Here is a 15,325-nt window from a genome sequence, read left to right on the forward strand (position 1 = left end):
ATTGGAAGTACCTCAGTGTTTAGGTCGCGTGAAGGTTTCTTTTGCAACTGTCCCTGAATGTCTGGGAGCTGCATAAGTTCCTTCCCTGGAGGGAAGATCACAGAGCTGTGGTAACCCTTTGAGTGTGTTTACATGCCCCTCTTAAAGTGTTACATATTTCAGAAACAGGAAAATCTAGAAACCACTTCCAGTATGGCAGAGGTTTGGTGTCTTCATTTACGAGTTTAAGTTGATGTGCATTAGCTGGACACAAAAGACTTAATTTATGAAATTGCTGGGTCTTGGTTGGTGTTGTTTTATTTTTCTTCCCCTGACATGCTTAATCTTTTGTAAACCCCCTTTTGTGGTTTTGTTCAGGCAATTAATGTAGAAATGAAGGTTTCTTAAATCAGGATATGCAAGGAAGATTTGAAGCAGCACACTGATTATATAATTAATTCTCAGTTGTAAATTCATTTTGATGGAGTTAATTCTTTCCCAAAGGCCGAAGACTAGTTTTGGTCTACCCACAGTACTGTAATCAGCTAAGAAATAAAGAAGAGAAAGGCCTTGAAGGAATGGAATTTTCGCGACTAGTTTTAGGGAAAAATTGCCAGAAACGGAAAGGATATTTTGTTTTCAATTCAAGCATAAGCTTCTGAGCTGTGATTTTGAACCATGGATATCCAAATCCTGTTTTCAAGCAGCACAATATATTGAGTTCAAAAGAAAGCAGAAAGGAATGATACTTGAAGAGGCTGGAGAAAAATTATCTGAGTGGTGGGATCTTGCACAGATGGGAAAGTCCATTTAATGGAAGATGTATTTAGGATTACTTTTTTCATCTTCCACAAATATGGTAGTGTCCAAATATAGCTTTCTCTGTGACAGTTGCCCATTTCCTAATAAATAGGGGCCAGTGACTGTCATCCTGATGGACTCCTACTACTTCTGACAGTGCTTTGTGAGGTGCTGACTTCAGAAAGCATAAACAACACTCCAAAATCTAAATAATTTGAAAAATCCCATTTGCTGTACTTCATTTGTCTGCTCTCTCTTGCTTAATCAGTGACCTAATAATCCTGTAGATGTATTTAGTCTGCAGGTTTCTAGAGCAAAACAATAATAACAAAGAAACATTGACAAATTCCCAGGATTTTTAAATGATTATGCACATACACTGTAGTGCATACTGCAAGGACAGTTGCAGCCTATTTTACTCTTAATAACTGATTTTATTTACAAGGCTTTCTAATCTCAGTTTGTCTCTGCCTTTACATTGGTTGGTCACATTTTATATTAGAAGTTGAAACCATCCCTGTCTAGGGGTGATTTTAACTTGCACGCCAGGTAAGCACAGGCATGCAGTTGTCATTATAATCTTTGGAGCTGGTAGTTCATGTTTTATTTTCCTACTCTGCTTCATGGCTGCAGCAGAAGTTGTGTTGTGTTGGTTAAACTGCGTTATCACCACATCTCTAAGCTCAATCGAAGATGTGTAAATGAAGTCAGCATGATGCAGATAGAGCTGACAGATGATCTGCCTTGCAGCTCGGGGTAGCAAGAGTAGGCTTGCCCTGCAATATCACTTTATTTAAGTGGTTTCTTTACCCCTCTGTCTGAATTTGGACAGAATGAAATTCCCACTGTCTGGTTTTCCATGAACTGTTCTCCAACTTTTACTTCCAAGTTTGGTGGAAAAAAAAACCAACTGTGGCAGAGGGACCACTGTACCACTCCAGTGAGTGAATAGTTAAATATAATTCCAATGTGTCATTTACATTTGAGCCTAACGAGGTTATAACTGGAGCTGTGTGAAAATGACTTTTTTGTGCTATTTTCACATAAACTGACTATTTATTTATTTATTTTGTTCTGGGGTTATTTCACACCCCAAGGGTTTCATTTTTGTTGGTTGTTTTATTAATGTAAAAATACTCATTTTCACACCCAAATGTGTGATTATTTAAAAAGCTGCTTCTATTCATTGTGCACTCACTTGCAACCTAAAGGCAAATATTCAAATGTCTGGAGCTTGATAACTCCATGGTGGTTTTGGCTGGCTTTTTAAAATCAAAAATTACTGGGGAGAGAAATGGGCAGTAAGTAATTCCAAGTGTTATAAGAGCTATACTCCCATGCCTCTCTTTCTCAGCATCCAAGGATGGGTCAGAGGTTATTCCAGCACATGCTGGAGTGTGGTGCTCTGTGTCAGGCACACACAAACCTTCTCCCATCACGGTAGTGCCAAAAGGCTGGAGCAAGAGCCATCACCTCTGTGGTGCTGTGTGACTCTAAGTAGCCTCTGACCTTCTCCTGCATGGACATATAATGTGGATGACAACACAGAGGCAGAATTGCAGCCGTGTTGATCCACACGTCTCTGGCCCTCGCTCGTCCCCACCCACCCTTTCCGCTACCCTGACTGGTAAGGACCATGGAGAACATGGATACAAAATGCTTTTTACCATCACCTCCCCTCTCTGGGAACCAGTTGGTTAAAGCACAGCTTAAAATGTCTTATTTTTGCTAAATTGGCCTGATTTTTGAGTGTCTAAAAGTGATGTAAAATCAGTGTCCAGGACTCTGCGTTTTGTAATAAGTGAATGTTTTGCTGATTTCTCACTAGAATATCTGCAACCACACCAATTTGCATGCCTGTATGTGTGTTAGATTGCTGGCAAAGAAATGCTGAATGCTGATAATTGTATACTGATTTTCAAGCCTGATTTAAGTCATTTTGATTTTTAATTCATTCTGTGCTTCCTTTTTATTTCTGCAGTTGGGTAGTAATGTCCTGTAATGTTGTTGCCTAAAATAAGCAGTAAGAAACAAAGTTGTGAGATGGCCACTGTGAAGGGAAAAGGACATTTCTTCCTTTGATTCTTTTTTTTTTTCCAGTAAAAGAATAAGTCTCTGTATACAGAATGTTCAAAAAATATTGCATTCACTATCTTGCTGCTAATTTATATACACAAAACAGCATGGCTGTGGGGAGCCCAGAAAGCCCAGAAAAGTGATATTCAGAAGTTCTGCACAAGAATATTCTTGTTCTTGAGGAGCACTGAGCAACCAGCACTGCACATTGGGAGTGCTCAACACCTCTTCTGCTTTGGGGTGAAACTGAAGTTCTTCAGGGAAGTCCTGGTTGAGATTCTGCAGTTGATTTGCATTGGAAGGTGAAGAAACCTCTACCCATGTGTTGAGGAAAAGGAAGAAAATAGGGATCTATATTTTCCATCTATATTACATACGATTAAAAAATAATGTTAATTGTATGTGATAAACCCTGAGTGTGTGTTCTTTCCTTCCTTCAGTGACATACTTGAGTTCATGGATACAATAACAGTTCTGGGAATCTTACTTTGTTCACATATCTTTGAACATCCGCGCAAATACTGAATATATTAAAAAAAAGTTTTGGTTTTCTGTTTTGTTTTTTATGTGTTAGGAATCTGAGAAAAAAGGGCTAATTGACAGAATCCACATGGTCCAAGAGATCATCATAGCTGTTCAAAGCATCCTAGAAGAAATAGCATCGTTTGGAGAGAGGATTAAAAAGTAAGTAATAAATTTTTTATTGCTTAACTGTGATTTGCAGTGAAGCAGAACCAGGAGGACTAAGGTGGAACGAATGCCTTGCTCCAAAAATGACTTCAAGGTGCAGCAGGTTATCCTCACCAGTCCCACCACTGCTGCTTCTCTTACAGTCATTTATTCCAAAAACCTTTTCAAAGCCTAGAGAAGAGGTGAAGCCAAGTGCTTTACTGATACCTTCCACATTTGCCTAAATTTCTGGTCTTATTTGTTTGTGATGGAGTAGGGAGTCATGAATGACATAGATACTTCTTGAAGATGTGGGCACAGAAGCATCAGGCATTTCTTTTCACTCTCATCACAGAAAGTAGGTAGGAACTGATGGTTGCTTTTCCCACGCCCTCCGTGTCCAGACCTGGCTGCAGGGGTTACCAGTCACTTATGTCTCTGGCCAATGCGTTGATGTTCTTTTTCTCTTTGCCATTTTGAGCTGTCTGCTTCCTGCTGGTGCCACAAGGAAACCCAAAGGGGGTTTTCAGGGTCTCGTTGCAAGGGGAGGCACACAGTGTATTACTGACCTTAAAACGGAGGGAGGTGAAGAGCCTAAAAAAAGAGAAAAAATCCCACACACAAACACACACAAACTTTTATAACTCAATCTACTGGAGCTTAATTGACCCACATTGTTTTCTGTTTTGAACACAAAGTGATGGTTTGTGATCGAGCCACACTTTAATGAGGAGCTGGGTTCAAGCTAAAAATACAGCAAACGCATGTGCTGTGGTTCCATGCCGGACACCCCAGCTGGGGTGGAAATGGCCCAAAGATGTATTCCAGTCTATGAACAGGGCACTGTTCTGCCCAGCTGCATGGCAGGAAGGCTCAGAGCACTTAAACACTATTAATTCTTGTATTCATTTTGGTAACAATGGTCTTAAAGAACACATTGGGTATTAATGTGGAGGCCCGATGTAATTTCAGAAGAATTCTGTTGTAACTCAACAGTGATGTACCATTAAAAAATTGCTATCAAAGTTTTTTTGTAAGTGACAGACTGAATTGTGCTGCAGTTTCCGTCTGTCACTCCAGTTACACAATCATAGGGAGTTTTCTCTGAATTGAGCTATTTTGCTATTTTTTTTTTTTTTGCTTAAGCTACTTGATTGATGATGATGGGTCCTCTCCCACCTATCTTTACTTAATATTTAATACGTCTGTTGAAGCTTAAAAGTAATTCTTGTAGCGTCCTATTAATTTTATCTGTCAAGGGAAGTTTGTCTTATTTTATAGCCTGATCAGTGGTCCACGTTCATTCTCTCTTCTTCCTACTCCCCGTCATTGTGATGTGATGAAGTTAGCAGGCAGATTGTGAGAAACAGAGATGCCCAGATCTGTAAATCCATCTAACTGGACTAAAGTCAATGTAACTGTGGAATAACTGGCATTATTGTAGTCCAGGTATCTCAATATTTGTTGCATGCCATAGGGTTATGTCTTATAAGGGCATGGAGGGACAAAGTAACTTCAAAGGTATGTTAGCAGTAGCTGCTCACCTTAAGTTTGTCATTGACTTACAGATGAGAGGTCAGAGTGAAATAAAGTCCTGTTTTTCACTACAATGTTGTAAAAGTCTGAAATACTTTAGTAACTGAGCCTCTCAAGAGTGCTTCCCTTGGGAGAAATCTGATGCAGATTGTTGGAATGCAGAAGCTTGGACTGCTGCTAGAATATTACAGCTTACTCAGGCCAGCCTCCTGTATACAGTGTAGTAAGGAATTGTTGAAAATTTAAAGAAATAGAAGCAAATTTATGTATATAAAGAGAGATTTATATAAAACATTATTCCCTAATGCTATACAGAGGAATTACTCTAACTGCTCTTTCAAAGTTTAGCATCATAATTGATCCATTCCAAGTTACCATCAGGGTTGACTCTGGCTACCTGCCACGTTTGAGTCGTGCACTGACACACATCTCATGTCATCTCCACTGTGGCCCGGTGGAGCCAGCTCTGATGGCTCTGTCTGCAGATCAGATAATCCACCCATGAATAATGAAGAGCTGACTGGTGAGCAGAGATGTGAAACAAGTGCGACACGTAGGAGAAAAAACAAAAACAACTCACTTACAAGCCTAACAACTTCACTGAGCTCCCCTGGGCTCCTTTTCTCTTTCCTTATCGTGATATCTGCCTCTCAGATATCTCCCTTAATCCATTATAACATCCAGATGTAGGAATCTGCTTATCCACCTTCCAAAGTGTCTGCAATTTATGGCATATCTGACAGTGCCAACCACTGCAAAGAGGTCATTAAATTATTATTGGGTAGCAGAGTACAAACAGTGTCCAAGAACAGAAATGTTGAGAAGGATTGTTTGTTTTTTTCCTTACAGCACATTCAACTGGACGGTGCCTTTCCTCTCTGTCCTGGCCTGCTTGGTCCTGGCAGCAGCAACAGTTATTTTGTATTTTATACCACTGAGGTACATAATTTTAATCTGGGGTAAGTACTCCACTGTGTCTCATTTATATGAGATTAAATACAATATATGTCTACAGAATGAAATCAAACAAGCTTTAAACAACCTGTTACACAGACAAAGAAGTACTGTTGCTTAGAGGTGAATAAAGATGTTATGAACTTCTTAAAATTACCATTTCTCCCCCCTTGGTTATCCGATAATTTGCTTTTCTTAGGGTTCTTTATAAGTTTCCAACAGCACTGCAAGAAGAGCATTAGCCTAGATAAGCTACTTTCAGTGTTATTATTCTTCTGCAAGAAAGTAATTAGCTTCCTGGTGCTGTAGCCCCCCAGCTGGGAAATGGTAGGAAGTGGACAAGAAGTGTTTTCAGAGCTGGACCACGTAGACCTGGACCCCAGGAGCCTTTTGGGTCTGAATATCCCTGCAATCAGAACAGGCAGTGTGCCCAGAACCCAGTGGGAGACCCTGAGCATCTCCTTTTGTCATGGGTCAGAAAGCATTTGTATGAAGATACACCATGAAGTAAAAGAGGAGCTTTTAAAAATTAAAACTTTCCCAATGGTGTTATGAAGAAGTATAAGATCATCTTTTGCTAAAGGAGGTGGCATTCAAGGGCATGTAGTCACAGGACAAGGGGGAATGGCTTTAAACTGAAAGAGGGTGGGTTTAGATTAGATATTAGGAAAAAACTATGATGGTGATGAGTCACTAGTATAAGGGGTGGATGCACAGTCCCTGGAAGTGTTCAAGGCCAGGTTGGATGGGGCTTGGATGAACCCGGTCTAGTGGAAGGTATCCCTGCCTGTGGCAGGGATGTTGGATTGAGTAGGTCTTTAAGATCCCTTCCAACCCAAACCATTCTGTGATTCCAGCTGCTTGAAGACTTTCTACATCTCCAAATGGCCTCCTGTCTTATTTAGGGTAGTGACTTTTATCTCAACCTTGAGGTAAAATGGTTGAGAATATTGTGCAGGTAATCCCCACTGACCTGTGGAAGCTTGACCCTAGTGTGGCTCTGGGTTGTAGGGACCTCCTGTCACCCCCCCAGGGCTGAGCCATCTGCAGCTGTCTTGGCTCTCCTGGATGTAGAAAAGGGAGGGAATGAGAAGGTGGCAGTAAAAAAAACCACTCCTGGGCAGCAACAGCAGCCAACAAAAAACAAATAAAGCATTAAATCAAACAAAAGAAAGGGCAAAAGGAAAGGAGAGAAATTGCTGGGAGTAAAAAGTTCAGTAACAAAATATTGCTGTTCTTGTGTGGAAGACATGGTGGGTACATGAAAACTATACATCCGTTCAACATCATCTAGAGTGACAGGGCCTTCAAATATGATACATGTTAAACAACTACCCTGTGGCAAGGCCTCAAAAGACCTTATGGTATTTTCTGTTTTTTAAAAATCAGGTACACAGAAAATTGTGTTGTCATTTTGCTACAAGTATGTGGCTTAAAAGCTGAATCTTGGATGTGAAGCAGGTACATTTCAGGGAGAGGAGAAGGCTGGAGCAGCCTCCACATTCAAAATCACTTTCAGGGAAACCGCTATGAGATTTTGGACAGGGGCATGATGGAATTGCATGCTGTATTATGATCCTCAGAGACAACCAACATTTGAATTTTTTGCTATTCTTTAAAATGGATTAGCTGATTTTCTTCACCTAGAAGAAGACCTCATGCAAGGCAAGAGAAGAGCTCATGAACTCCACAATAATATGAACATTAGACTCCCATAGATCTACTGTCCAGACTAGGGATCACCTCTGACAGCTGAAGCTTAACTAAGTCCATGGAGATGGGGAGCACAGTTGCTGCAGTTAGCAAGCCAAATTATTCACACAATGATCAAAATAAAGTAAACCTTGTGAAAAGTTTTTAGAGTTTCCCACAGCATCATAATATGGTCAACTTGTCAAATATGGCTCTGCAAAGAGGGGATAAGCTCTGAGACATGATGGGGAAAGGAAGCTTTCATTTTGAGTAGAAATGGAAGGAAAAAAAGACCTTTCCCTGCCTAGTTATTTTCAGAGTCCTCCAGTTGCCTGGGCAAGAGGAGAGGCGATATATTTGGTCATCTAGGACAGCAGATTTAACAGCAGTCTTGTTTGTAAACGTGTGTATTCTCTCCCAGAATATCCCCCAGAAAGAATTCATGCTGCAATCTCTTTTCACCACCTTGTTGGCAACAGATGATGCCCAAAGCAGAGAAATACCTTTATCAATAATGCCCTCTCCGTCCTCCAGGAGGCACTTGCAGATGATTCCACGTGACAGGGAACATGTTGTGTGGCTTTAAGGCACTGTTTTCACACTAATTTTTACTTGTGAATCCCTCTTCCCTTTTTCACCTTGCCTGAACAACTTAGAGGGGGAGAGTACAGAGGGGTTGCATTATTTTGTTTGCCTGTATTTTTTTTTCCTTTTCTTCCTAGGCATAAATAAATTTACTAAGAAGCTTAGAAATCCCTACGCCATCGACAATAATGAGCTACTAGATTTCCTCTCCAGGGTACCATCTGATGTTCAAAAGGTAAGTAATGAATGGCCACTGCCAACGGAGGCCACGAGTGACAGTGAGAGCGGCCGAGCGCTCCGCTTGGGAATACAATGGCAATGCACTTTTGAATAAGGGAGATAAGGAATGGGGGAAAATCCACAAAGGGAGGGGGGAGAGAGGGCGTTAGAAGAGAGGAGAGCCAAAATCCTTTGTCAGAAGGATAAAATGATTGCAGAAAAATTATCCTGAAAAGACCTACTTAAAAAATGATCTGGAAAATCACTCAGCGTGGTTACTGAACTATGGTTTTCGTCACCTTTCTGCTCCGGTATTGGTATGGAGGGAGGAGAAAAATAGTCTCTTTGATAGAGATAACCATCCAAAAGGATTTGCTGAATTCTCCCTTTTCTCAAGGTAGGGGGAGGAATGGGGGGAATTATTTCTGTGACTTTGTGCTTGAGCTCCAAGCCTCCTTTGGACAATGCCCTGCTCATCTTTTTCTTTAAAGAAAACCTTGAAATGTGTATAAAATTCTCTGCAGTTGATCAGATCAATCTTCTGCCATTATGGAATTATAAGTTTTAATCTAACCAGAATCTATCCTCCCTGAATTTCAGTCAAGTCTTGTCTCTTCTCCTATTCTTTGAAACAGCAACAGTGTCTTCAGTAATCTCGCCTGTCTTCCTAGAAATTATTTGAACAATAAGTCCTTTAGAATGTCAAGATCTGTTTATTTCTCTTGGAGGAGGGAAAATAGTCTTGCTGGGTAATGAAGCCACACGATATAAAGGATTCTTTCTTTTGTTTTAATCAACTGGAGTCTGTGTCCTCAGGCCCTGATCCTGATGCCCTGGATCCCACTGACATTGTACTTTTCTCTGTGAATTGTGGCACTTTCCCTGTGAGATGCTCCTCGGTGGGAATAAGGGAATCATAATCTCATGTATGGTGACTTTATGCTGTTGGAGACAGAAATATAATTGCTCACAGGCAGTGTCAAGGCATCTGGTAGAAACAAGGTTGGGAAAAGCTTCTGGTGACATTTATCTCAAGAGGCCACCAGATCGGTTGGTGGCAGCACTAATAACTGGAAAGAAATCTCACCATAGGCTGGTGGGAGGAAAAATGCTAAACAGGAACAATCATAGAGACGTTAGGCTTCAGTGTAGTTTTGTTTTTTGTCATTGCTCTTGTAGAGGCCACTGGATTTGCAGTGATGGTTTGCATATGCCCTTTAAGTGTTTATGTTTAAAGATAAGCTGCTTTTCTATTTATGCTTTATTTAACATTTACATTTATAACATTTCCTTGAGTGGTTTCTATCATTTTGGGATCCTTTGAGCTCTCCAAGGAAAATGATAACCACTTTCTATGGGAGGAATGATGAAAGTTCCTCAGATAGGACAAACCTTGGAGTTTTCTACTAGTGCTAAAAATAGTGAGGCCAAGTGACAGCCACACTCTAGTGAAAAGTCATCCATGGAAGCTCCAAAGCCCCTGCTTTGTTTTACATGCTATCAATGCATCAGCATTTCACTGGGGTACTGCAATGAGTTAGAAAGTACTTCTGTCTGTACATTTACCATTTACAACCCACATGTGTTGGACAAAAGACAGAAAAGGGGTAAAAAAGATGGCATGTTCAGCCAAAGTTTCCCCATGATTTCAATGGGAATACTTTTCTCTACCACAACAGACAATTTGGAGATTACACAATCCTTTGCAGTTTATCACATGTGTTTTAACCATTATATTGTATATGAATTCGTTTTGGAAGGTGGAGGTAGCTTTGCCCAGGTTCTATTTGGGAGAATACTTTCCTTTTTTGGAAATGATTAAGTACATCAACCTCCCAAGGTCTGTGTATGGTTTTGAAAACTGTCATCTTACTGTCTATTGGGATCCACTTGAATTGAAACTCCTGAGAGAAGTTTATTAAACTTATAGGTTAATGCCAGAGAGATAAGAAAAACAACTCCCAAACCAAAACAAACCCAAAAGATCTACCCTACGTTGCTGAAATCAGGTAGAACCCCATGTATCTCATTAGAAAAATCTGCTTTTAATATTTTTGTTTCAAGAAATGATGCATGACTTCTCAAATCCTTCCTGCAATTAATCCCCCATGTTCCTGTGTTTGGAAAATGATTCATTACTTTTGAACCTTCCTTAGTTTCCCTTGGTTTGTCCTCAGGGAGCCATTAACACACACTGTAGTGAGCTAGAGTTACCTAACTGCAAACGTCATGTCTATTTGTTTTTACAGGTGCAGCATGCTGAATTGAAACCATACAGCAGCTCCAGTCCCATTAGGAGGAAGCGGAGTGCGCTCTAGGATGCAGCGGGATTTCGGAATGCAGCATCTCCCTCCATCCACACGCATGTGCACACAAGCTGCAACCCTCCCCTCCTTCTAGCTTCAGAACAATAATACTAGAATCACTGCCACAGGCTTTTTTTTTTTTTTTGAAGATGTGTTTTTTGATAAACACCTATCCTGGGTTTCTTTTTTGGGATGTCTTTTTGGCATGGAGTCATAACCCGAAAAAGAGCAAGGTGGAGTGTATAAATTAGCTTGTGGGGTGGGGAGGAGGAGAATGGGAGAGGATGGTGCAACTGCACCTTTTATTTTTCTTTTTTCTTTTTCCCTTTGATTGCAGAGACAAGGCTGGATGTGGCAGCACTCCCTGTTTTATGTAGGAAGAGATAATTCCGCTTAGTGTAGCAGATCAGCTGAGCTGATGTGAGGAGATGCTCTGAACCAGTTTTTAACATATCCAACAGATTTACATTAAGATATGAAAGCTATTCTTTTCTGAGTTAAATCACTGTGCCTAGAAAGGTTTAAGCTCTGAATTAACGAGTCTTTGATACCCATCTTCTGTTCAAGCAGTGTACATTTTAGAAAGTTTTTTATCATAATTAGCAGAAAGAGCTAGGAGCTCCAACAGTATCTCAATATTTCATCCAGCACTTGTGGGTTTTTCTTTTTCCTTTTTTTTTCCCCTCTTTTTTTTTTTTTTTTTTCTTTTAAAGCCCACCCTGTGGTTAACTGTTTGGATACTGGAATCATCAGAGATCCATTGCTGGCAATGGATGCATGAAAACCTTATGCCGTGAAAGGATTAAGAGACTGTGGAAAAGGCTAACTCACTGACCTGAAAAGACTCTGTTGACTTGCCTTTTATAATTCCATCTCATCAGATAATTTCAGCATTGCTGTTGTTTTCCTGTCTAAATCCAGAGGGGTCAACACTACAGATCCAAGAGAAAAAAACACTTTATAGCCTTAAAGAAATAAGTACTTGTGCAGAAAGAGAACCCTGTGCCCAAAGATGTGGTTGTGCAATAGTCTGCAGGCTTTGGTCAACCACTGATGTCTTCTTGTAGTCTTTCCTGGTGGTTCACAAGGAGAGGACCAGAAAGTGAAGTCATATGGAAACTGAGCAAAGACAGAAGAAAGGACCCCTTATTCTGTTCTGAGGAGAATGTGATTTCTTGCTTGCTTACCAGTCTTTTAACTATTGTGCTTTTGCTTTATATATTTCACATAACCAGCATTATTCAGATTGTTTGACTGGGGTAACTAAAACACAGAATCATATGTAAACCTGCTTAATTTTGGTGATATTGTAGCCCTTGGTCCTTTAGGTGCTGTAGGACATTGTGGGAGTGACTTGCCACTGCAAGAAGTCACTGCTAGCACAAGAGCTGGAGTTTTCTTCTTATTCCTAGCCAGGGGCTACCACCAGCATCCCCTGTGGTAGTTCACAGAACAAAGAAATAAAGAAACCTTAGAGACAGGTTTCTTTTTACCAAAAAATTAATTTGGAAGTCACCTAATAAATGGGTGGGTGATCCAAATGGAGTTGTGTGTGGTTCTGTGGGCCTGTTGCATGAATTTGAAGAAGGAAAACTAACAGCAGAGTATCTTCCACTGGATTATTTACCAGATTCAGTAATTTTTCGTAAGTTTATTTTTCAAAGTCCCACTGTGCCTTTGAATAAGGACAGGCACATTTTCATATACTTGATTGGATAAAGAATGTATTTTGCTCATGCAAAGTGTGTGTAGCTGCAAATGGAAGGATAGAAGAAAGATTATCCTGGTTTAAAAAGCCACAAAAATGCCTCTTTGTTTGCACGTGTGCTTGTGTACCCATGTGTATACAGAGTTGTGTATAAAGAGTACATGTATAATGTATTTATAGGAGAGAGTGTGTGGGAAAATGGGTGAATATACAGATTGAAAAACCTTGAAAATGTTTATGAAAAATGCCAAAGATTCTAAAGCTTATCATCTGCGTCTGTTCTTCTTCATTTTGTATCTTTCCCGGCATGTCTCTCTGGCTGAGCCAGATCTCTGCATGATTTGATTTACTTCAACTTAATGAAGCTGGTTGGAAAGAGCCTTGTAGAAATTACAAAATCTCCAGTAAATCTCCTTCTTGTACATACAATAGATGTCCACGGAACCCTTTTGTTAAACCAGTTTCTCAATCTTCTCTGTAAACAATGCCTCATTGTCTCGCTTAAAACTATCATCTGGTTTATCAAACTGAAGTCTTGTCATTTTGTAAGGACCAAAGTCAGACATATTTAAGCAGGCATGTGAGATCTGATGGTTTATTTGAGTGAAAACATTCAACTGCAGGAAAAATTGCTTATTTATTCAGAAAGTGGGATTCATACTTTAATAGATTTGTTGAGTTTTTTCCTAAGATTTTTCCACGTGGAGCTTATTTCTGTTCAGGAGACAGGGTCACTTTTTTTTTTTAATTTTATTTTTTAATTTTTCCTTTTTTTTGGATGTAGATATGTTGGGTTTCAGAATAATTTGTGTTAATTGTTGCACTGGGGACATACCAAATGAAGGGGTTTGGATGGTCCAGTACCTATATATGTTGTAATGAGCCCTTTTTTTGATAACTGCTGTTTGAAATGCAATAAACATCTGAGGTTAAGCTGATGCTTTTAATTTATCTGGTTTAGGACATATGTTTCCCATTCTTTGCAAAATACTGTGCTATAATATTTACTATCTGACTAGGTAAGCAAGTACATCCCTTGGCAGAGCAGTGTAACAGCTAACACTGGAATTTACTTGGAGTAAGGAGCATAAGTATATCTGTGCTGCAGCAGGAGATGAGGTAAAACCTTACCCCACCTACATAAAACTCTTCAGTGGGATTTCCTAGGCCCTGCCTAAAGGAGAAGAGGGTTATGTGCACTTACTGCATTCTACAGTCATCAAACTCTATATTCAAATTTTTCATTTGGATCTTAAAACAAGAATATTAGTTGATATCTGTGTGTCCATTTGCCTGTGCAGATTATCAGCATTTACATTGCTAATCTGTTCAATGTACAGCATAGAAATTATAAACTTATATTTTTAATTTAAGGATTAAAAAGACGTTTCAGTGCATTTGCAGTCTAAAGTCTCTGAGACCAGAAGCCATTTGGAAATTTAAATCTAACTATGTGTCTTTTGGATTTTAGAATCATGGAGATATGGGAATATGAAGCATATCCACTAACTGTACAGTGTGTAAATGCCTGGGTTTGACGTGTATGTGCAAATGCAGTGTGTACTCATGTTTGCCCAAACAAAAGCTTCTGCTGAAAGTTGGTTTCTTGAATAATCATGAATAGGACTGAGGACTCGGCTGCCCTATGGAGCACTGTCAGTGAAACTCAGTCACTGAAGTGCACCTTGTGGGAAGCAAGCAAACAACTGAATAAAGCACAGCTGGTGGAAATGTCACACACCTTTCCTTTTCATCTGCTTGCAAAGCTCCAGTTTTAACCTTCAGCCCTGGTTCTGCTTCCCCCCCCCAGTCCCCTCCTGAGGCCCGACAAAGCTGTGGAGAGCCCAGGCTTTGCCCTGCAGCCCAGGGATCCCAGTGGAGAGCCCTGCCCAGCAGACCAGCACTGACACCCGTGTGCATGGGAAGGGGAAACTGCTGCTCCCATAGAAATTAGACTGGCTGCTGCTAATTCCCTGCCTGGGGTAAGAGTGCTAACAACTCCCTGAATTGGGCTGTCCCACTTGAACACAGAGACTTGCCATTTAATTTCCTGTACTCTACATGGGGCTAGGTTTTATTTTATATTTTTAATTTGGAGGGCCTGATCCTGCAGGCGTTACCGCAAGGGGAACTGGAGTTATTTTCTCATCAGACCAGTAGGTTCACATCAAGAAGGAAATTTGGCGTCTCTGAACCTTAAGAAAAAAATTGACAAAATACATTCTAACCGAACCTTAACCTTTAGATTTTCCATCCTTTTACTAAGCTGATAGACTGTTTTGGAAATGTTAGCTTTGGCTTTAGAGACTATGGCATGTGTTACTAGTGAATCCTGTTCTTACTTAATGCTGTACTTGCAGTTTATCTGTAAAGCTACATAAGTCACGACCCTGGTGCATCTCCCCCTTCAAATCACATGGAGGCATGATAAGAATATGTGCTCCTCAGCATCCTAAAAGTTACCAACTCAGAAGGAAGCTGAGGTACTACAAATGATGGTTAATCTGTTGGACTGTTTTAATCATTCTAAATTTGGCTAAGACAGGAAAAATACAATTTTGGGACAAAGTATCTACCTGACAGTAGGGAAGACCCTCAGCAGCCACAGTAATTATATTGTTCAAGGAACTTGTGAGCAAAGGATATGTTTATGATTAAAGTAAATATTCACAAGCATTTAGAAATAGTGTTGGAATGAAAAAACAGCCTCTTGAGATTATAGCATTTTTAATCTACTTTTCTCTGTGATACTTTGACTGAAAACAATGCAGCATTTCAAGAGAATTTAGAAGGTCATTTT

General features: G+C 40.0%; 1 protein-coding gene across 4 annotated transcripts in view; it reads left to right on the forward strand.

The window, feature by feature from the left end:
- MCTP2 (multiple C2 and transmembrane domain containing 2) overlaps positions 1 to 13,057 on the forward strand; it is a 119,485-nt gene extending 106,428 nt beyond the window's left edge. For all 4 annotated transcript variants that reach the window (XM_051796688.1, XM_051796686.1, XM_051796690.1 and 1 more), the window contains 4 exons: positions 3,431 to 3,540; positions 5,911 to 6,020; positions 8,430 to 8,527; positions 10,761 to 13,057. In XM_051796688.1, the coding sequence (XP_051652648.1) occupies positions 3,431 to 3,540; positions 5,911 to 6,020; positions 8,430 to 8,527; positions 10,761 to 10,829 (387 nt within the window). In that variant the 3' untranslated portion in view covers positions 10,830 to 13,057. The remainder of the gene's footprint in view (positions 1 to 3,430; positions 3,541 to 5,910; positions 6,021 to 8,429; positions 8,528 to 10,760) is intronic.
- Positions 13,058 to 15,325: the final 2,268 nt, after the last annotated feature.

This window comes from Manacus candei, unplaced genomic scaffold (assembly GCF_025592945.1).
Source record: "Manacus candei isolate 608988 ecotype Guabito, Panama unplaced genomic scaffold, ASM2559294v1 h1tg000046l, whole genome shotgun sequence".
Classification (NCBI taxonomy): domain Eukaryota; kingdom Metazoa; phylum Chordata; class Aves; order Passeriformes; family Pipridae; genus Manacus; species Manacus candei.